This window comes from Nannobrachium achirus (genome assembly GCF_963921795.1).
Source record: "Nannobrachium achirus genome assembly, chromosome: 15".
NCBI lineage: Eukaryota > Metazoa > Chordata > Actinopteri > Myctophiformes > Myctophidae > Nannobrachium > Nannobrachium achirus.
The window spans coordinates 14,874,629-14,898,057 of NC_137822.1; the positions used below are offsets into that span (position 1 = coordinate 14,874,629).

At 45.0% G+C, this 23,429-nt stretch overlaps 2 protein-coding genes across 2 annotated transcripts in view; one reads left to right on the forward strand and one right to left on the reverse strand.

The window, feature by feature from the left end:
• dnm1a (dynamin 1a) overlaps positions 1 to 23,421 on the reverse strand; it is a gene marked incomplete at both ends in the record, with an annotated part of 104,232 nt that extends 80,811 nt beyond the window's left edge. Inside the window, 4 exons of the mRNA XM_080743262.1 lie at positions 1,637 to 1,840; positions 2,459 to 2,608; positions 3,791 to 3,864; positions 23,261 to 23,421. Coding sequence (XP_080599388.1) covers positions 1,637 to 1,840; positions 2,459 to 2,608; positions 3,791 to 3,864; positions 23,261 to 23,421 — 589 coding nt within the window. The remainder of the gene's footprint in view (positions 1 to 1,636; positions 1,841 to 2,458; positions 2,609 to 3,790; positions 3,865 to 23,260) is intronic.
• Positions 13,282 to 15,930, forward strand: LOC308299056 (26S proteasome non-ATPase regulatory subunit 2-like; the record flags this gene model as incomplete). Its single annotated transcript, XM_080742782.1, has 1 exon — positions 13,282 to 15,930. The coding sequence occupies exon 1, from the start codon at positions 13,378 to 13,380 to the stop codon at positions 15,928 to 15,930; it is 2,553 nt and encodes an 850-aa protein (XP_080598908.1). The 5' UTR covers positions 13,282 to 13,377.
• Positions 23,422 to 23,429: the final 8 nt, after the last annotated feature.

Consider the following 23,429-nt stretch of genomic DNA (forward strand, 5'->3'; position numbering starts at 1 on the left):
GTACATGTACTTGAGTACAATTTTGAGTATTAGCCCTAACCCTAACCCTAACCCTTTCCAATTTTCAATTCTTATACTTCTACTCCACTACATCTCAGAGGCAAATGCACTTTATCTCTCCACTACAATCATTTGGAGGCTTTAGTTACTAGTAACTTTGTAGATTTTGATTATTAATACAAATCAATCACTTCAGCCCTTATAGGACAGCGATTCTCAAACTATGGTACCCAAAGTGGCCACACATACACACGCACGCACGCACGCGCACGCACATACAGATCTGCGGCCGCCCCGGCTCCAACACACAGAGATGCGTGTTCGCATTTTTTGTTGCTTTCGCACAAGACAGTGGCTGTGACACAGACACACACACAACCATGGCAGCTAAAGAGGCTGAGCTAAGCCCTGGCCTGAGGCATACGCGTCTGCATGATCAGCGGGGAATTGTGTCATTACGAGCCGAGGCGCGGGTGTTTTTTCTTACCCCGGGAACGATACATTACCGGAGCCCTGCGGTTACTATGTACCTTCGCGGAGTTCAATTTAGACCGTCGGCGCCGCGGTAACGTTCAGCTCCGCTCCGCAATGCAGAAAAACGTCATGGTCCTTTGTAGTTATAGCAACATATTTTGGCTAAATGCCTCAGTTTAGAGAAACACCTATTGCTTGTGTTATAGCGTTTTACTGTCTGCTCGCATTACTGTCTGTCTGTGTGTGTGTGTGTGTGTGTGTGTGTGGGTGCGCTGTGCACTGTCACAGTAACGACAGAGTGTCGGTAAAAGGAGGGAGGTTTCCACTTAGCTCTACCCCGGGGAGCAGTGCACTGTTAGTCGGACACAGCCGACACAGAGTGTCGGTAAGAAGGAGAGAGGTTCCGCTGTGCGCAAATACATAGCGATTTTAATTATTTCACTAAAGCATAAACAGACTACTTGATATGAAGGATATTGATGTAAATAAGATATTTGAATGGATAAATGTATTTTATATGCCCATATTTACAATTAAAGGACGATATAATGTAAGAGGTCACTTCCTCAAAACTTGGGCTGTGGAGAAATAACTCTATGGGAGAAATACAGACAGGGAGACTGGGAGAGACTAGAGGAGGACTGACGACGTATGAGTCCAGTATCCAATGAACTGCGCGTTTGAGACTCATTATGCAGAAACCGGCACAAACACACAGATAGCAGGAAAACCACTGCATGTCAAAAGTTGTGTTTTTTTTGGTGTAATTGAGGCCAGGGAACATTAAAAAAAGCATAAAAAACTCAAAATTTATTTTTGGATGTCACCACCCCTTTAAGCCTGCTCTTCTATTGAGACCGAAGCTCAAAGAATAATATCTCCCCTCCCAAATGGGCTTTCCATCAATAACTCAGCTCATCTGTAACCATTTTTGCACTTGTGCAGCAGACCTGGGTTCTACACCCGGGAAGACTTGAATCATATGGATTGCAGCTTAAAAATCATTTGCTTCTTCTGATTTTAGTCAGAAATTAAACAGACACAGACAGACACACACATACCGGTACACACACGCACGCACGCACGCACGCACGCACGCACACACACACACACACACACACACACCCTCTCAGAGACGGCTAGCCTAAAAAAACATGCCCACCTTGGTGGTCGACCTCTTTGGCAATCTTTAGGGCGTCGGAGTTGGCGAGGTCAGAGTTGGCAGGGGTGACGGCCAGCAGTAGGCAGTTGTCCTTGGTGACAAACTGATAAAGCATGTCCCTGATCTGCTGCTCGATGTCCGCTGGCTGGTCCCCCACCGGTACCTTGGTCATCCCTGGGAGGTCCACCAGTGTCAGGTTCAAAACTGGAGGAGGAACAAAGCAACCGGGAGGAAGAGAGCGGAAGGCAATGAGGGAAAGATTTCACATTTGAATATATAACGGTCAAATTAATGTAAATTGCCCAAAACGTACTGTTACATTATTATTAAAATAAATATACTGCTGTCCCAGGGATTATAATAAACAGCTTAATTGCAAGAGTTATGGTCCCACAGAGTCAGGCAATCATTAGCATAATACCGGTATATCTAAATGAGTCCATAGTGCTCATCAGTGGTGCAGTGCTCATGAGAAGGAGCACGCGCATGCACATGAACGGATGTGCACGTGTGTACACACACATAGGAATGATCCTGGCCAGATTCATATCAGTGGTCCATTGTCCATCTAGACATCCAGAATAAGTCTAGATGGTTCAAATGGTTTGTTGAACTGTGATGGAAGAAGTACTCATTTATTTTTAGAAATAGTCTGTAAAAGTTCGGTATTCAATTGACTTGAGTAAAAGTACAAAATTATGCCGATCTACAAGCCGACAATGCACCGCATCGAAAACAAATACCTCAAAATTGTACTTGTGTTGTTATGCAATACTTGAGTACATGTACTGTGAACTGTGATGGCAGTGGTTCGGGCCTCACCATTGGGGGAGTAGACACGCAGGTTTATGGGGACAGGGGAGATGCCCTTGTTGGCCCCGGTCATGCGGTCAGTCTCCGCTTCTATCTCCTGTCGAACTTCATCGAAATCTGTGAACTTCTTCCCCTTACAGTGGAGGAACTCTGCGTATTCTGGAGAAAGCAGAGAGTAGGGGGGAGAAGAGCAACGTCAGGTTAAATGGGAATGTCGAAATCTAGCAGTACAGCACAGTATCTCGTATCTAGTATTAGCATAAGGGTATATCGTTGCTTTCGGGCATAAACCTCCTATCTCCATATTCTAACCTTTTGTGTATTTTCATAAATGAACGTCCTACTTGATCATACTACTCACACAAAAGATCCGCAAGCTTGAAGAGAGACAGACGGACAGACCTTTATTGATCCCGCGCTGAAATTCAAAGTGTATTCCTAATTTAGCTGGTTCAACACAGCTCACACATTTGATGGATTGGTCTAAATGAATTAAAGCCATGGCAACATGATGTGATTGGAGTCACTGAGTCTCTAGGGATGGACAGAGTGGAAAATATGATTGAGGGAAGGTTTCCACTGTGGAAATGTACGAGGACAGGTAACAGTTGGAAATGTACAGGTAACTGTTGGAGTCTGACTGAAACATGTTTTACTCTCATATTTAGGGCTGTAACAGTTAAACTGATTATAGCTTAATTATTAAAAAAATATATTGATGATTTAATAAAACAATTGATTCTGAATCTGTTAATACTTGACACGTTATAGGTATGTAATTATTATGTATCAGCTATTTTTGATTATTCTAGTATTTGATTAATCGTAAAAGTAAGCGATAGAATAATCAATGGTTGTAGCAATGCACACATTTCTAATAATTTGCTTTTGCCTTCCCTCAAAGGGAAGGAACAAAGAAACAAGAATAAAGTACTTTTACAGAGGGGGAAATTCATATACCATTCATTCAAACAAAACAAAAAAACACTTTCAACTTGACATCCCTATTTTGGAGATTAATGTATAGGTGAAATAGGTTTTTCAAACATTTTCAAAAATAGTGGAAATAATACTGTAGATGTACAAGCTCAACAACGCGTTGTTGTGAGCTTGTAGAGCTTGTAGCACTTTCGTAGTATCATTTTATATAAAATATGAACACTCAACCTGGCTGAAAGTAAAAGAGAACAGTGGGAGAGGGGAGCACAGAGGCTTTTCCAGTTGGACCAACATGGATGCAAGTGAGAAGGAATGTGTTTATTCTCCTGAGAGCTGGGGGGTATACTGAAGTAGAAGACAGTAACTCTGATGCAAAGAGAGGTTGTAGTGGAAAGACTTTACCTGAGGGACAGTTGATGAGCTGAAGTACCAATGGGCGACGGGTCACAATACCAGAGCCACGAGGGAGGAAATCCCTGAAACACAACAGACAGATGGTGAGAAGTGACTGGGGGAGGGAGGTCTTTAATTCATGTTATATGTGTGTATGCATGTGGAGTGAGTATCTCCTCTGCTTTTACTTTCCGACATCACCTAAAAAGGTGATAGCTTATCACCTAGACACACATTTCTGGATTGACACTGCTGTTGTACACTACTGGCTCAGTGAGGAGCCCCCACCGGAAGGACGTAACACCTCCTTCCTATGTTTCCTCCGATACAGCACATGGAAGTCCCTAGAGCAGTGACAAATGTCACCCTCCCCACACAGCCTTCCTCCCCTGAACACGGCCAAGCCAGATGCACAGTACTGTACCATGGTGGATTTCAATGTGCCACCCGAGTGCCCTAGGGCGGTCTTTAGAAACGTACACCTCCCATCCCTTCTCTGCTGATATTTCATACCGCCGCTTGCATCTGCAGGGTCTCCGCCACCCAAACCTCCTGCTCTTCAATATACAAACTGTGAAAGTAGCCGATATACAAGCTCATAACGAATCAGGTTGCAATGTGTTGTTTATTGTTCATTCCAGATCCCCATTAGGCACTGCCTCAGCACCGACTTCTTCCTGGGGTCAAAAAGTACAGAGTGAGCTTGTAGATCTTGTAAATTCCACCAAATGTTCTCCTATATGATATGCTCAGAATTGGGACGCTACAGGGCACTGTTAATACTCGTCACCCTAGATTAGAGTGTCTGCTAAATGCCTAAATTGTACATTGTAGATTGTAATTGTATTAATAATATTCTATGAATTGTTGAAGTGTCTTCCTGTTCCACCAGGTAATCACTATGAGCATTCAGCATTTCAAAACAGCTGTATGAAAGTGGGCAAGAATAAAGACACGTTTTATGAAATGATAGCTTTCCAACCCACAGGAATCTGTATTCTGCCAGGCTTTTGCTAATGTTACACATTGTAGTACTTCAGCAATACATCTGTATGGTACAGACATCAGGCACGATGCATGGACCTGATAGGCAGGAAGCTGTTAGGGGCAATCAGAACATCTGTGTCCTCGCTCTCTCTCTCTCTCGTCTAAATGATTCTCCATCTCCAGTATTAGGTGAAGATGAATGCAGCCTTTCCTGTTTGGTGTTTGATGAAGCAAGGGCAAACAAATGCATCAGTGTTAATTTAACTCTGAGAGTGTACATGTAACACTAAGGATTTCGCTGTGTACAAAACACATTAATTATTATTTGTGGACCCTGTCTCCTATCGGGTAAGGCAGTTGGCCGAGTGGCTCGAGTAAAGGTGCATTGAGACCGGACAATATTATCTTTCTTCTCACTTGAATCGTGTCATTTTGGTCTTGTGATGGGGCAAGAGTGTAAACGCCTCTTCATGCATGCATCTTTGCATTGACCTGTAATCGCTCCACTCACACTAACAAACATAACCTCTAGTTTAGTACCAGAAGTTCTATAGCATCCCCACTACACAAAATTACTCGCATCCGACTGTGACATTACAATAAGTGGGCAGAGGATGCTGAAGCCCAATTTATACTTTGTCAAACGACGGTGTCCCATGGCAAAAAATAGCCAATCTACAAGTTCACAACGCAATGCTTTGTGATCTTTAGATTGACTTCAAGTACTCCTTTGTCCTGCAAACTCATGCCTCAGGCTCCAAAGTGGGAGCCGTGTTGTCGCAAACGGTGTATGGGGAGGAGCAACTGGTGACACACATTAGTTGTAAGCTACAGAAGCACGAACAAAACTATCCAACAGCAGAAAAAGTGTGCTTGGGTCTAAAGTAGGCCATGCATCTCCTGAAGTATCATCTACTCCGTAGAAAGTTTAATCTGATACTGTAACTGATAAGAATGCACATACAGTATCACAAAATGATTCCTTGAGCATCAAGTGGGGAATTGGCAGAGAAATGCCAACCCTGCGTAATGGGTCGACGAGGACCGCTCTACAGATGCTCTGTGCCTGGGCAAGTAACCAGACAGGGAGGGGTATGTTCTGAAGAGGCCCAATACCATGGAGAGCGACAGTTACCCACAGAGCCTGGGGAGATAAATCAGCACTTACAGTAAGACAGCACCCATTCTCACCCAGGAGAAACCTAGCTGAGTTAATTAACAGTCAGTGTTATCTCCCGCCTCTCCTCGCTGATTGGACATTGAATGCACCTGGCACTGATTTTTTAACTTGACCTTTGGAGTGCACTGACCGTAAAAGCTGGCAGTCTCTAGTCTACCCCGTCACGAAAGATGGCTCGCCAAGACTTGGCTTGGTAAGAGTTTTCTAATTAGGTTCCTGTGCTGGCCTCACTATCACCCCATGTCTGTGTTCTCCCTGGCAACTACCTGGATCCCACACAAAACCTTTGTTTTGTTAACCCTCTACCCCTTCAACCTCTATAGACCACAATATTCGCAACTGTGTCAGAAGTAAAGATCTCATTAATTTCTCTATAGATGTTTCAACAAATCCATATATTAAGAGTTATTAAACCAACCGGCAGCGACCTGATGAGTCATGATTATAGAACGCAAAAATGTGAAGGTACAAGACTGTGTAGTGTTAGTGTACATACTGTATTTTAAGATTGAAAGAACGACTTCTCTCAAAAGCTATTTACCTTTCCAATGCTTCCAGTCCTCTGAGAGCTGTCACTGGTGGTTTCTTAGTGATTGCGACCGTAGGTCGCATTTACTATCAAAACCTCCACCGGCTGTCCGTCTGTCCGTCCGTCCGTCTGTCTGTCACACGTCACACGTCACACTTTTGCTTTGCTCATATCTCCACAACCGTTGCCCCCATCCATGCCAAATTTTGCCATTTGGCATGGATGTAAAAAATGACCAAATGTGCAAAAATGACCACCCCAACGGGGCTGCTCACGGGGAATTCCTGGGGACCACCCACTCCTGGTGCTCCAGAACGGATGCAAAAGTGGTGGCGCCCCCAGTGGAGGACCTTGGGTCTAAAGTAGGCCATGCATCTCCTGAAGTATCATCTACTCCGTAGAAAGTTTAATCTGATACTGTAACTGATAAGAATGCACATACAGTATCACAAAATGATTCCTTGAGCATCAAGTGGGGAATTGGCAGAGAAATGCCAACCCTGCGTAATGGGTCGACGAGGACCGCTCTACAGATGCTCTGTGCCTGGGCAAGTAACCAGACAGGGAGGGGTATGTTCTGAAGAGGCCCAATACCATGGAGAGCGACAGTTACCCACAGAGCCTGGGGAGATAAATCAGCACTTACAGTAAGACAGCACCCATTCTCACCCAGGAGAAACCTAGCTGAGTTAATTAACAGTCAGTGTTATCTCCCGCCTCTCCTCGCTGATTGGACATTGAATGCACCTGGCACTGATTTTTTAACTTGACCTTTGGAGTGCACTGACCGTAAAAGCTGGCAGTCTCTAGTCTACCCCGTCACGAAAGATGGCTCGCCAAGACTTGGCTTGGTAAGAGTTTTCTAATTAGGTTCCTGTGCTGGCCTCACTATCACCCCATGTCTGTGTTCTCCCTGGCAACTACCTGGATCCCACACAAAACCTTTGTTTTGTTAACCCTCTACCCCTTCAACCTCTATAGACCACAATATTCGCAACTGTGTCAGAAGTAAAGATCTCATTAATTTCTCTATAGACGTTTCAACAAATCCATATATTAAGAGTTATTAAACCAACCGGCAGCGACCTGATGAGTCATGATTATAGAACGCAAAAATGTGAAGGTACAAGACTGTGTAGTGTTAGTGTACATACTGTATTTTAAGATTGAAAGAACGACTTCTCTCAAAAGCTATTTACCTTTCCAATGCTTCCAGTCCTCTGAGAGCTGTCACTGGTGGTTTCTTAGTGATTATCCTAGCGATTACTTTTTTGATCAATCGAATAATCAAGAAGCAAGTCATTTGTTTTCTTATATTTTTTTTGCGACCGTCAGGTCACAGTTACTATCAAAACCTCCACCGGCTGTCAGTCTGTCCGTCACACGCCACGTCACACTTTTGCTCTCCTCATATCTCCGCCACCGTTGCCCCTATCCTGCCAAACCACAACCTCCACCCCATTTCTCAGATCCTCTAGCGCCACCATGAGGCCGATTCTTGCAAAACACATTTTTGGACACTGCTCCTACAGATTTTGCCCTAAAATCACGCAAAGCGGTACACAGTATCTCTAAAGTCATGTCATCAACATGGATCTGTCTCATTTCCCATATTCCCTCCTGATTGGCTACCATTGCCTTCTAAAGTTTGTGTATGCAACCTGACGGTCGCTTATCTCCCGATTAGGGAGTCTTACTGGTAATAAGGAAATGTTTACACTTTGGCCCGAAATCTATCCACAGATGTGGTTTGTGTGAAGTGAAGCATACTTCTCCACCACAGTATGTGTACAGTATGCATATTGTGTGACTGTTCTAGAGTGTATGCTTGTGTTGCACGTACAAGAGACAAGAGTATTTGCTTCAGGGAGTTTCAGTTAACTTACTGTACTTATATAACACCAGCGTCAGTTCCACCGCTGGCTGTGTGCTGCTGTACCAGCTGACCTGACTGTATTCACTAACGCGTACACACACACACACCATGAATGGCTGTCTGTCTGCCAGCGTTGTTTGTTGGTATATTGCAAAAAACAGCGGCATGTGATGTTTAACCCATTAAGACCTGGAACCACTTTAACCATTATTTTATGCTTTAACTAAAAAATCACACCCAATGTGAAGTGAGCGGTGGTCGTGCTTGAAGATGTTTTACTTGTTTCGACATAGAGAAATGTAGGTCAAAAGGATGTTCTACCCTCTGACTGACCAATTAGCCATATTCGCACCGTGGCCATCTTAAATCACATGACTACATACGGTGGGTGGCACTGGCAAGCAGCCAATCAGAAGCTCGAAACAGCATATTGGGTAAGGCAAGCCCCCCCGTGGAAGCTTCTGATTGGCTGCTTGCTACCCTATGTGGTCATGTGATCCAAGATGGCCGCGGTGTGAATATGATCAATGACATGAGTAGGCTCTAATTCACGTAGTCATCTCATAGGGATAGTAGCACACAGTCTCATAGCTTTTCTGCTGTTATTGATGTTACATGGGCTTGAGTTAGACAGAGTTTGAGTTATACTTTGAAAGATGAGTTGAAAGCTTTTTGAGTGGTGCTAACTGCTCCTACGTCTGGCTTAGTGGGTATGAGCACGGAATGAGCGTGGATGAGTGCATGAGCACGGAACTCCATGTATGGAGATAACTAACGTCACGGATAGAACGGACCATACAAGGAGATATGCACGTGTGTCATGTCACATGTCACAGGTGCCATTTTTATTAATCCTCATGTTAGGGTTTGTGCCGTAACTGTCTGAGCCACCACATCTATATACTGTAGCTTTTAATTTGTCATGTGTGTTCCAACTCCTAGGTCTGTGCTGGTGCCTCTACTCTGTTGGCCGCTCATCCATCTGTCAGTGCCTCCTCCTTCCTGTCACACTAGTGATGGCTTTTAGCGAACACAGATGGCCCTAACTGCAGATGGTCCTCCTGACTCCTTCCAATCCACTCCTCCCCCAAAATTGGCACCATAAGGAGCGTCCAAATGAGAAGAGCAACCAGCCTTTCAAGTATTCACACACACACACACACACACACACGCACGCACGCATGCGCACACACGCACGCACGCACACACACACACACACACACACACACACACACACACACACACACACACACACACACACACACACACACACATATACACACACACACACACACACACACACACACACACACACACACACACACACACACACACACACACACACACACACTGTCATAATGTATTTGACTGTAGCCTATCTACAGTCAAATACAGCATGACAGCTGATCTTTACACTGGCTCCTTGAAAGGTCCTTGAAAATGTTTTTGATCCACAGCAGCAATAATAGAGCTTCATCTCTATCCCTATCCTACCTGCCTCAACTGGTCCCTCTAGTACAGTGGTTCTCAACCTGTGGGTCGGGACCCCCCCCCCCCCCCCGGGGGGGTCTACACATGATTTCTTTGGCGGGCCCCAGATACCAGATAACAGTGAAGTGACAATTTAAGGTCTTATGAGACCCTTTTAATTCCAAAAAGAAAGAAAGCAAGCAAGAAAGAAAGCCAAGAAAGAAAGAAAGAAAGAAAGAAAGAAAGAAAGAAAGAAAGAAAGACAGAAAGAAAGAAAGAAAGAAAAGAAAAAAAAACATTACTGCACCAAAAGTAATCAACAAACTATACTATAAAAATGTCAAGAAAGAATGTGAAAATACCTAATCTGCTATTTTCACTATATTTAATTATGGAACCAAGTCAGACAAAATTGAATGCCTCAACTCCAGTCCTCAACAAGTGCTTGTCATGGTGGGGGTCCCCAGTTCAAATATGATTATTTTGGGGGGTTGCGACCTGAAAAAGTTAGGAACCACTGCTAGTACAGCTAGAGACAATCACCATTCACCTAATCCTGCAATAAGTGAGTTACAAACTCAGTGTGCAGCAATATGCAGGAAAAAGGTTCATCACACTGATTGAGGCTTGTCTATTTATTCAAAGTTAACATATTACTTATTTATGTATTCATTACAAACGGATTATTGAGGAAAAGGCTAAACTTGTTAATAAATAACTGTTTTAAAAGCATATCTAAGTTTCTTGAAATGAGACTAATATGAGACTAATGAGACTAATATAATATTTCTTCATTGTGTGCAGTAATTACAGTCCTTCCTGCTGGAAGGACTTGGGTCATAAACAATGACCAACCAACGTGCTGAAAGGAGCCAATGAATAGCCTTGTTGTTGACTGGTGGTGGACCTCCAGATTAAGAGATAGCCAATGGGTGAATTTAAACTGGCAAGCAGTGAACCAAACAGAGATTAATAGTAATCCCATAGAGCTGTGTCAGTACAGCTTTCTCCTGCTCTCCTCTGTTACAGCCTCTACTCTATGCATGCACCATTGAAATCCCTTTTCTAAGTGTTGAATTCATTCAACCAGTCACCTTGAATCATAATTAGACACATAACTAGTGTCTCAGAAGCTCTAATATAGCCCTACATCTGACATTGAATGAATGGAGTACAGATTAAAACAAAATGGACAAAGGACAACAAATACATTTGTCCACCCATTGTTAAATAAACTTCCAGTATTCCAGAAAAGGGGAGTATTTTCTATTAAGGGCCAAAGGGGTTAAGTGTCTTACTCAGGGACACTTTGATGGGGCGGGCTGAAGGTCGAACCAATGACAATAGAGACATTTCTTAATATCCAGTGACATTTGCCATGAAAAGTAACAACTGAAAAGAAGGTGGGTGTCAAGGTGGTTTAATGCTGTCAGTCTTAGCATATCAAGTCAACTCAACATTTCCTTTGCGCAGTAACCTATATGAGGCATTAAATGGCTGTTTCTATCTTTCTATCTCTCTTTTCTCCTCCACATATAGGGTTAGGAAGCCTTGGCGCAGAACGATACTGTCTCACTCTCTGTCTCTCATAGTGGATGAGAAACTGCTGACAATCGGCAGAATGCTTTTCAAGTCTATGTAATATTTGAATCTATAGCTATATCAGTCATAAACTCATACATGCACTCATACATGCATGTATGCATGCATGCGTGATTGAGTGAGTGAGTGAGCGAGCTGTAAAGACAATTATTATTATGTGTGTTCAAGATAGTGAAAACACAGCAGCATGACTAGCAGAACAGGAAGACCTGAGTGATGACAATGCAGCTGGACAGGGAGAGAAGACACACACCCATGCAGGTGGTGGTAGGGGTGGTGTTGTTATTTTGAGCGGTGCTCCTGGAAGGAGCTAAGCTCCAACATCTGGCTTTGTCCAGTTCCCAAAAAATGTCTGGGGCCTAAAGTAAACTGAAGTGCGGCCTACATCTGGCCTCGATATGGCCTACATACTGATTCCTGGCACAAACGGCTAAATGTTTGTTGTACGTAAAAGGAAAATGTCTGGGCCCAAAAATAAACTGAGGTGTGGCCAACATCTGGCCTAGATATGGCCCACATCTTGGCACAAACGTCTCAAAGTTTGCTGTACGCCCAGCACCACTCACTTAACACATCGGGTGCCCACGTGGTGTCTACAAGTAAATTTATTTGATGTCGCTGGAGGCCCACGACGCGTTTGACGCGTTGTACAGTAAACTATACTGTACTGTAGCTACTGCACTTGGCTACCGCGGTGATGAAACAAACTCCATTTCCCAACATGCAGCGCGCAATTACGTCACCCGGACGTGCTGTGTGTCTCGTTGACTTCCTGTCTAACGGCTGCACAAAAACGCTGTTCTCTCCTAATCTAGCTTTTAAATCACTTTCATTTCAAAACGGCAGCCTCTTCTACCTGCCGTAACACAAACACTGTGGCTTAGAAATGATAAAAAACAGTCCTGACTGAAAGAAAAGATTTTCGCGAAATAAACAGGACATACTCGGATTACATTTACTCGGATTACTTTTCTCGCCAGTACTCTCGCCGGTAGGTAAAATGACGCGTTTGACGCGCGTTGCCATGGGCACCAGCAAATTAGACGTCAGAGATCACGTGGGCATCCGATGTGTTAAAGGAGCTATAGTCAACTTTTTCTTGAAAAACGGATGCTAAAATAAAAATAATGTTTCGAAAATATTTTATAACAAAAAAAAAAAAAGCTTCATATATGTGTTTCAATTAAAAGATGACCACAAAAAGCGTAAAATAATGATAAAATAATCATTTTGGCCATTGTTGGGCCTAACCCTAGTCTAACCCTTTCAAAGAATAAGAATAAGAACAATGATCCGTTTTTCAAGAAAAAGTTGACTATAGCTCCTTTAACACTATAGGTGTTTTAGTTTTTTTTGTCAATTACTAGGTGTTAATTTCCAAAAATCACACCCAGTGTGAAGTGAGCTGTGCTTTTTAGTTCATTTCATGAAGCGTCCAGCGAAGCTTGGCCAATGAGCCCTGTGTGGGACATACAGTACATACATACAAACAGACCAAGCTAGATGTAGGAGTGGTTAGCACCGCAAAAAGAAACCTACCATAATAATATGTAGGTAGGAGGAGGTGGCCCTGTGGAACTCCATATAAGGGACGCTTGACCCCTTTGTTGTCCATCATTGGTGGGTGGCGGCCAGTACCCATGTGGGGCAGTGATGTCACTACTGTGACGTCAACTACTATGACACGAGTCATCTCCATATTTAGACAATGGATATGAAGAATCAACTGACGTCACTGCCCTGGTGTCTATAAGCTCTACTGAGAGGCAGAACATTCCTGCTGACCTGCTGTCTGTCACACAATAGCTATGGAGGATACTAAGAAAAAGCAGAATAACAAGATGGAGGAAACAGACAAGGAGAAGGAGAAGGGCCAGCAGCCTGCAGGCAAGGACCAGAAGGAGGAGGAGTTGTCTGAGGAGGACAAACAGCTGCAGGAGAACCTGGAGCTGATGGTGGAGAGGCTGGGCGAGAAGGACAGCGCCCAGCACCGCCCCGCCCTGGAGGAGCTGAGGAGACACATCCGCTCCTCCACCACCTCCATGACCTCGGTGCCCAAGCCCCTCAAGTTCCTGCGGCCGCACTACGCCCGCATCCAGGCCGTCCACGAGGCCATGCCGGCCGGAGAGGACAAGCGCTTCTGCGCCGACGTGCTGTCGGTGCTGGCCATGACCATGAGCGGCGGCGAGAGGGAGTGCCTCAAGTACCGTCTGCTGGGCTCCCAGGAGGAGCTGGCCTCCTGGGGCCACGAGTACGTCAGGCACCTGGCGGGCGAGGTGGCCAAGGAGTGGCAGGAGGAGGGCGCTGACGAGGCTCGGCAGGACACCCTGCTAAGGCTGGTGAAGGAGATCGTGCCGTACAACATGGCCCACAACGCCGAGCACGAGGCCTGCGACCTGCTGATGGAGATGGAGCGGCTTGACATGGTGGAGGGCTACGTGGACGACAACACCTACGCCAAGGTCTGCCGCTACCTGGCCAGCTGCGTGAGCTACGTCCCCGAGCCCGAGGACGCGGCGCTGCTCCGTTGCTCCCTGAACATCTTCCGGAGGTTCGGCCGCAGCCCCGAGGCCCTGCGGCACGCCCTCATGCTCAACGACACCGAGCTGATCGCCGACGTCTTTGCGTCCTGCGAGGACCCGGCCGTCCGGAAGGAGATGGCCTTCATGCTGGGCCGCCACGGCGTGTTCCTGGAGCTTGACGATGACACGGAGGACTGCGAGGACCTGCGGGAGATCATGTCCAACGTCCACCTCAACGGCAACTTCCTGTCCCTGGCCAGGGAGCTGGACATCATGGAGCCCAAGGTCCCCGATGACATCTACAAGACGCACCTGGAGAACAACCGCTTCGGGGACAGCGGCTCCCAGGTGGACTCGGCGCGCAGGAACCTGGCCTCGTCCTTCGTCAACGGCTTTGTGAACGCCGCCTTTGGCAAGGACAGGCTGCTGACGGACGACGGCAACAAGTGGCTGTACAAGAACAAGGACCACGGCATGATGAGCGCCGCCGCCTCACTGGGCCTCATCCTGCTGTGGGACGTGGACGGCGGCCTGACGCAGATCGACAAGTACCTCTACTCCAACGACGACTACATCAAGTCCGGCGCTCTCCTGGCCTGCGGCATCGTCAACTCTGGCGTCACTAACGAGTGCGACCCCGCCCTGGCCCTGCTGTCAGACTACGTCCTGCACAGCAACAACACCATGAGGATCGGAGCCATCTTTGGCCTGGGCCTGGCCTACGCTGGCTCCAACAAAGAGGAGGTCCTCGAGCTGCTCTTCCCCGCCATGGCAGACTCCAAGTCCAGCATGGAGGTGGTGGGCGTGACGGCTCTGGCGTGCGGCATGATCGCGGTGGGCTCGTGCAACGGGAAGGTGACCGAGGCCATCGCGGAGACGATCATGGAGAAGACGGAGCAGGAGCTCAAAGACACATACGCCCGCTGGCTGCCCCTGGGGCTGGGCCTCAACCACCTGGGGAGAGGGGAGGCTGTCGAGACCACCCTGGCCGCCCTGCAGGTCGTGCCGGAGCCGTTCCGCAGCTTCGCCAACACTCTGGTGGACGTGTGCGCCTACGCCGGCTCCGGCAACGTGCTGAAGGTGCAGCAGCTGCTGCACGTCTGCAGCGAGCACTACAGCGAGACCAAGGAGCGAGGAGACGAGGACAAGGACAAGAAGGACAGCAAGAAGGACAAGGAGAGTGGTGCCGACGCGGGCTGCCACCAGGGTGTGGCCGTCCTGGGCATCGCACTCGTCGCCATGGGAGAGGAGATCGGCTCGGAGATGGCCCTGCGGACGTTCGGACACCTGCTGCGCTACGGCGAGCCGGCACTTCGGCGCGCCGTGCCGCTGGCGCTGGCACTACTCTCTGTGTCCGACCCCCGCCTCGGCGTCCTGGACACGCTCGGCAAGTTCTCGCACGACGCCGACGCCGAGGTCGCCCACAACTCCATCTTCGCCATGGGCGTGGTGGGCGGTGGCACCAACAACGCCCGCCTGGCTGCCATGCTGCGGCAGCTGGCGCAGTACCACGCCAAGGACCCCGGCAGCCTGTTCATGGTGCGCCTGGCACAGGGCCTCACGCACCTGGGCAAGGGCACACTGACGCTGTGCCCGTACCACAGCGAGCGCCAGCTGATGAGCCGAGTGGCCGTGGCCGGCCTGCTGAGCGTGCTGGTGTCCTTCCTGGACGTGAAGAACGTGGTCCTGGGGAGGTCGCACTACATCCTCTACGGGCTGGTGGCCGCCATGCAGCCACGCATGCTGGTCACCTTGGACGAGGCGCTGCGGCCGCTGCCCGTGTCCGTCCGGGTGGGCCAGGCTGTGGACGTGGTGGGCCAGGCGGGGAAGCCCAAGGCCATCACAGGCTTCCAGACCCACACCACGCCAGTGCTGCTGGCCCACGGGGAGCGGGCCGAGCTGGCCACCGAGCAGTACCTGCCCCTCACCCCCATCCTGGAGGGCTTCGTCATCCTCCGCCAGAACCCCAACTATGAGTCCTAGAATGACAACATCTCCACAGGCTGTTTGCTGGTTGTATTCACATTATTCCTGGCCCCGCCCCCCGCTTCCTGTTCATATCCTGAAAAGGCTGAAAAATATATTTTGGTTTCCTGTTGTCCTTGCATTAAAATGTCAGTAGATGGCGCTCTGGGCTCTGAATGAACGTGTGTTGTCATGTCTGCTTATAATAAGCAATTTGTGTCAAATAGTGTAGTTGCTTATTGGGCTTAGTTTCTAATATTTTTTAAACCAGTGGTTCCCAAATCTTTTCATATCAAGGGTTCCAGATTAACATAATTGTCCACAGTCGCAGACCCTCCATCTGAAAATATGTGGTGCCAGGGACCTCCACACTTAAAATGTTTCAAAAATATTCAAAATATTTTTGTATTTTTTTCCCCTCAGTATTTTTAAATATCAAATATATAAGCTCACAATGTGTCGCAAGGTGACACATTGTGAGCTTGCTGATCTGCTATTTTCAAATGTAAATTTAAAGTAGTAAAACTGAGCCTAGTTGCTTCTATTGGGCTTATTTTTCATAGACCTGGCCGCTTGTTTCTTTGGCAAAATCTGGCAACAGACAAAATCCCTTCCTTACTTGGGAGGAAGTGAAAAGATGTTTTTGAAGCAGCACACAGAGAAAAACTCTCTAGCGCCCTCTGTAAAAGGCAATGGAAGCCTCCCTAGAGAGGGCCAGGAATAAGGTGAATAAGCCAGCCTCCCTAGCTACCATAATTTATGATTTATTCCGACTTAACTGTTAAGTGGGTTGAGATCTGGTGACTATTTGAGCGGTGCTATCCGCCCCTACATCTGTATTTGACTGTTTGTCCCGCGTCGGGCTGTTCGGACTGTCATTGATCAATTGGTGTGTGTTTGTACGTATGGCCAGGGTCACATTGGCCAAGCTTCGTGGGACGCATAATGGAATTAATTCATAAATATCACAACTCACTTGACACTGGGTGTTATTTTTTTTATAATCCAGGATTGTGCTAGCCCATGCAGGCTTCAGTAATAAAGTGCCTTTTAGATGGAGACTTAAAGAGACCATATTATTTAACAGCCAACTGTGCAGGGAGCACACCTAGGCAATGCATACTTGCGCAGCATTTGTTGAATAGCATAATTTCAATGGGTTGGGTTGAGTCAGGGCAAATGCCACATATTCGAATATCGAGATACAAAAAAAGGGATTTAGTTAAATTCTTTAATAAGTCTTCTGAAGACTTTTAACTTGAGTATCACTGACACTGGTGCATTAGTTATAACACAGTATGAATTACTGCCATTTCCAAATCTCAGACGCTGCAATGAATTGAGCCTTTTGAGAGAATGGGGTGTGCAAGATGGAAGATATTCTAGTACTTTGTGTATATTTCGTCTATGAATCAAGTGGTGGTGAATCCTTTACTTTTTCATCATACACAATCTCAGTAAGTCCAGCATGCTGCAACATACTTTTCTTGAACAAGAAAAACTAATTTCAAGTTCTGAAAGATATTGACAAGAAAATCAATGGGTTGATATGAATCTCAGTTAAAAATCCTAACGGCAACGTTCTATAACATAATTGCAAAAGTGTGTTTTTTAACAGTATTGTTCTGCCCTAGTTTGAAGTTGTAAATGTTGTAAATAAAACATGTTGCTCATTAAAAAAAGTCATCACAATATTTGACGAGTGCTCTGTGCTGATTCAACACAATGTGGTGAGCTACAAAGTGATGCAGTATTTGTAGATGATCTTTCTATTGGGTTGCATGTCTTTGGAACTGTCCATGGTACTGAAACCAATTGTGCTGTGTGTGGATAAAAGGGAAAAGGAGTATTTACAGGTCACCGGGGAGGACGGGGGAGGACAAATTACTTTTCTGCATTCGTCCATTAGATGGCTGCTCAGATCGCTTAGATGAGCTCATAGAGAGGGCGGCTGTTAGGGGTTACGTCTCTTGCTCAGACAGCCTATTTCCGAACTGTCGGATATAGGTTCCCATATGGAAATTGTGCCATCCTATGATTATAACCATCTTATATAGTAAGGACCAATTATATGAAAATTAGGTTTTAAATGGGTGAAGTGCTCCTTCAAGTTCATGCACAATTCTTCTGCATTAGCAATTATTAACATGCTGCATTAACAAATACAACTATATTCCAACCAAAATGAAATATGGTCAGTTTGTTGTTACAGTATGTCTAACCACACAGTGTCATGATTAGCACTTGCAGTCGTGTTTTTCTACTCTCTTTGATTAAAACGTAGCAATTAGTTAAGCATTGTGGCATGTTCACACAGGAAACGTTTCAATGTGATTAAAGGTTACGTTTAAGTACCTAATGTTGATTTGAGACTGAGAGTGTCTTCATTTGTGGAGTTGATCACTGTGATGGGTGTAAATGATTCAGATGTTTACTTCTCAGTTTCTTTTTTTTTCTTCTTAAATTTAAGTTATTTATTTATTTTTTACTCTGAATTGAACACAGAGTAATTGAACGTTCAGTATGTTCATGTTGAATACAACATGAACACTCACACGCACACATACTTAGCTATTTCTCTCTACCTTAACTTGCTATTCTTAATAATCTTTTTCTTTATATTTGCTGCTACAAAGAATGATGTCAAATTGTTTGGTGATCAGATTCCTGCAACCTTTTCTTGATTAGCCCACAAATATAACTTCCCTCCTCCGCCCCAATTCTTGTGCATTGGTGTATCGTCTCCCAGACTCCCAGTGCGTGGCACTGCATGCTGGGTGCTGGTAACGATTACAGCTCCATGCTCTTAGAAGGCCTCCTGGGGATGTGCTAATTAAACATATGGAGAGAGAGAGAGAGAGAGAGAGAGAGAGAGAGAGAGAGAGATAGTGAGAGTGAGAGAGTGGGGTGCAGTTGTACATCCAAATTCCTCCAAATTTGCCTATTATGGATGTTAGTTGCAGATACTGTATTATGTTGGTTATTTGTTCACACATGTTTTGTTATTGTCTCCGCCAGGCCGTACGGCCGAAGGCACTATTTTTTCTTTCATTTCACTATAACTATTTACGCTGACGTTTGTTCACTAGGATCCATGTCATTTACTCTGATTAAGCACTCTAAATGTAGAGCATCTACATGTCTAAATTGTTCATTCTAATTATATTTTCTGCACTTTCACCAGCTGTGAAGCCGAAAACTCTGCAGCTGCAAAACACAACCGAAAAGGGCATAAGTAAGTACATTCTATTTAGGGAGCACCTTTAACTGGTGGATGTACATTGTAGCTAATATTGGATTGCAGGATATGCACCTACTGTAGCACACACATTTTGTGTTGACCTGGAAATGGGCTGGCTGTATATTATACTGTATTATATTGTATGTGCATGTGCCACATCAGCATACAGGAACTATTTTAAAACCAAACTTTATACCAAAGGTTATATATGCCACTCTACATTGTGTTAGGTTTCTTTCAATGAATGCCAGTTAATATAATATGTACATGCAAAAGTGAAACTAACAAAAGCTATAGGATAGACAGGGCAAAGCGGAGAGCGGAGACAAAGGGCGGTGATATGACAAACTCAATTGGCGTCTGTGTTCCAGGGTGGTAAACTTTGTCATATCATTAGTGTTAGATGAACATTCTGTTTTCATTAGACAAACATTCGGTCAAAGTGTTAGAATTAGACAAACATTTTGTCTTCATTCGTATTAGACAAACATTCTGTACAACTATCATTAGTAGTAGACCAGACACAGTCTGTCATATTATTAGTATTAGATTAGTCTGTCCTTGTCCCTGTGTCATGCAAGCCAGACATGCACTGGAATAACAATGTTGAGTTTAAAGGGAGTCATGATGGTACGGTACCAGGGTTGTTAAACTGGAGAAAGAGGATTGTGATCTTGATCATCTCAACAACTCACCACTCACTACCAAGGATGAACATTACTTGACTCAAAACTGAGTCAATGTTTTACCACAATTTACTTCATTCACATTGAGTAATATCTTCTACCCCTAACCCTAATCCAATTCCAAGTTATTGTCTCCTTTTCACATTCCTTCATGTTTAATAAAACTTTACATCCAATACACTGAGCATACTTGAATGCTCAATTATCAAGTAAGCTATAGGAAAGGCTTCAAGCTTTGTGACATTTATGGATGTGCCTGCCTCCCAGCCAAATCAGTTGCGACTATTTGCAAGGAGTTGCATTGGTGCGGTCTAGGGCTGGGTGCAATAACCGCAATACCGCTGTTGTGTAATGCATACCGCAGTGTTTTTAATCATTCAAAACAACTTTTTTGGGAGATACAGCCATACCGTCAGTAAACAGTGACTTATTACCGCGATAACTAAAAATCCATACCGCCCCAGCCCTAATGCAGAGACTCTCTGGTAATGAAGTCAGAGACGTTGGCTGCCATGTTATTTGTGTCTAAAGTGACCACTGATACCACACACTACATAGTGCTGCTTTAAGGACCATTGCCCACTACCACTCTTGCTTGAGGCGTTAATCTCCTCCAAAGTCTGTGACATCATCATAACCAGGTCAGAACCGGAGTTGTAGAATGAGAGAAACAGTCATGTGACCTGATGAGGAAATCCCTCAACCGAAAGAAGGACCCTTTGCCATACACCCATACTGACTAATAGGATGAAATACAACTCCCATACTGGCACACTGCACACATAACATAATATTCAGTAATGAGTATACTTAGACTGCACTGTTAATTTTAACCATCACTAATGCAGCCACTTTTGTGATTTGTGCTATATGTGTATACACTGTATACTGTATCCCTAACTGCTCCATGGGTGCCTTTCGGTAAGCCTATAAATGGCAGTCACAGCTCCCCATAGTTTGGATGGGTAAATGCAAGGACAAATTCTATGCAAGTGCAAATGTAATGTGTGGCAAGAGAGGGTGCGTTTGTGTTTGTCTGTGTGCATGAGCATGTGCCGGTGTGCGTGCGCACGCGTGCGTGTGTGTGTGTGTGTGTGTGTGTGTGTGTGTGTGTGTGTGTGTGTGTGTGTGTGTGAGAGAGAAAGACAACGGAAGAGGATATTATGACATGTAAGCAGACAATGTACAATATGAGTATGTGTTTTGTAGACAGACAGACAGACAGACAGACAGACAGACAGACAGACAGACAGACAGACAGACAGACAGACAGACAGGCATAAAGATAGATGACCTTAGTGATGTCAGTGCAGCTGGACACACACTCCATACACATACTGCATGACAGGATGCTCGTCTGCAATTGGTTCTTTGTAACACAATAACAAAGACTGCATCACTTGTTGACACAACATACACAAGCTCAATATAAGCGTGCGCACGCACAATGTTTTGCAAACACTTATTAGTCAGTGTGATTGTATTAATCCTACAGCTGTCACTAAAGTTGATACACTTGTTCCATTATGAACACAATTATTTCGGATTCCTACTGTACTTTCTGCCACAGCCATCTACAGTAAAAGCAAGGTAGCTACTACTAATATGCATTGTAATGTGTTGCTAAAGTCTAAATCTGTTCTCTATGGCAAGCAACACCCTCACTGAATCCTTTCCTGGAGTAGCCTACTGTATTAGGGAAATGCAATATGTCATACAATTATTAGTAGGCCTATGGTCATTTTAGTGATTGATCCATGGCTCATGTTGTTTTCGGGACACTAACAGAAACATGCCCCAAAGTGTGCTGTGACATGATAGACAAGAGCAGATTTTATTGCCATATAACGTGTGGCAATTCGATTCTACCATAACACTAACTAAAAAATGTCTGTTTTATTTCTCTAGAGTTTATCAGTATGGCATATGTTTCATTTGTATATTAATTCACCCCACAAGCAGCACGTGTAGCGTCACAATTATTATTATTTTCAGTACCTACCACTACCTCTCCAATCCATTCATTTGTAGCTTAGGCTAATCTATGTTTTATTCAATCAATCAATGACATGTCCTCAGCCACTTTACCATAGGTACAATAATAACTTCAATATTTTTAAAAGAACCTTTCAGTGTAGCTCGGTTACATTCCATGAAGAGAAACTAATAGCTATGTACATTTCTAAGTGACTTGCCCAAAACTGGGATTGACTGGGTCAATAAGCAAGTGTGCCACCAACACCACCTATGTTGTCTACATGCCATAAGCTGGTTCACCTATAAGTGCTGACAGATGGATGCTGAGCTGAGCTGGAAAGGCTCAAAGCTCAGATGGACACTCTACTCTGCCCCCTCAGTCTCCCCCTCCCCTCTCCACAAGGTCACACTGCAGCATATAGCAGATTGGTTCCCTATGCATCCTGCTTGTTGAGTGTGTGGGTTTACTGAACGCATCATTTTACAATTTGAATGCTTTGATCGAAACAATGTACAGGCTACACATGAGACAGGGAAATATTACCGTGATGACCAACGAAATGATGGCACCTATAGACAAACAATGAAGTGAAGAATGATCTGGAATTAGTAGGCTATCTATTATCACCTTGTGTAGCCTATAGGGTGTCAGGCCCTACAAATGTATTTTGTCCAAACAAGGGAACACGTTTGTGCCACGTTGATGCACTATATTTAGCTATTCCAGACACTCAATATCCTGTATGTTCATTTATTTGAAACAAAATCTTTCAGAAACAGCTTCCACATTAAGAAAAGCTGGTGCTTATTAGGATATTAATGCTGGACAGTGGCCAATTCAAGCAAACAGACAACATTTGTATTTGCAAGGCAACAAACAATGTGTTGGTTTGTAAAAATGGATTAATTTGAATATTGATTAACCAACTATATTTCGAATATTAGTCATTACTATAATAAATCAAATTCGTAGTAGGCCAACCACTATGCTTGTTTTGGTATTCAGCCAATGCACCATGCAAAAAAAGACGGTGCATTTTCTGAGTAGGATTTATATAGCCTAACAAAATAATCTCCCCGGACTGGATCAGCTATATTAGATAATGAAAGGACAAATATTAAACACAGCAAAAACTAAATTTTAATGTAGGCTATCTATTATTCGTTCAGAGGATTCCTATAACAGATAGAAGCAACGAAGGAAGGACCTGTTTGGGGGATGGGGTTAGGTGTGAGACCGAAAATAGCTGATCTACAGGCTCTACAACGTATGGCACCGCGATGCGCTGTATAGCTTGTAGATCTGCGATTTTCGTCTTGACGCGTTGGTGGTGCACAGTCACATCGTCGTACATCTGAAAATAGCCAATCTACAAGCTCACAATGCGTCGCGATGCGACGAATTGTGAGCTTGCAGATCGGCTATTTTCAAACCCCCACTTACTTCCCCACGAAGTTCTCCAGCACCGAGCTCTTCCCTGCACTCTGGCCGCCGACCACGGCGATCTGGGGCAGGTCCAGTGCTGCGTTTTGACCGATGGCAGAGAACGCATCCTGCATTCGGTTCACCAGAGGAATCAGGTCTTCCATTCCCCGGTTCCCCATCCTTGCGA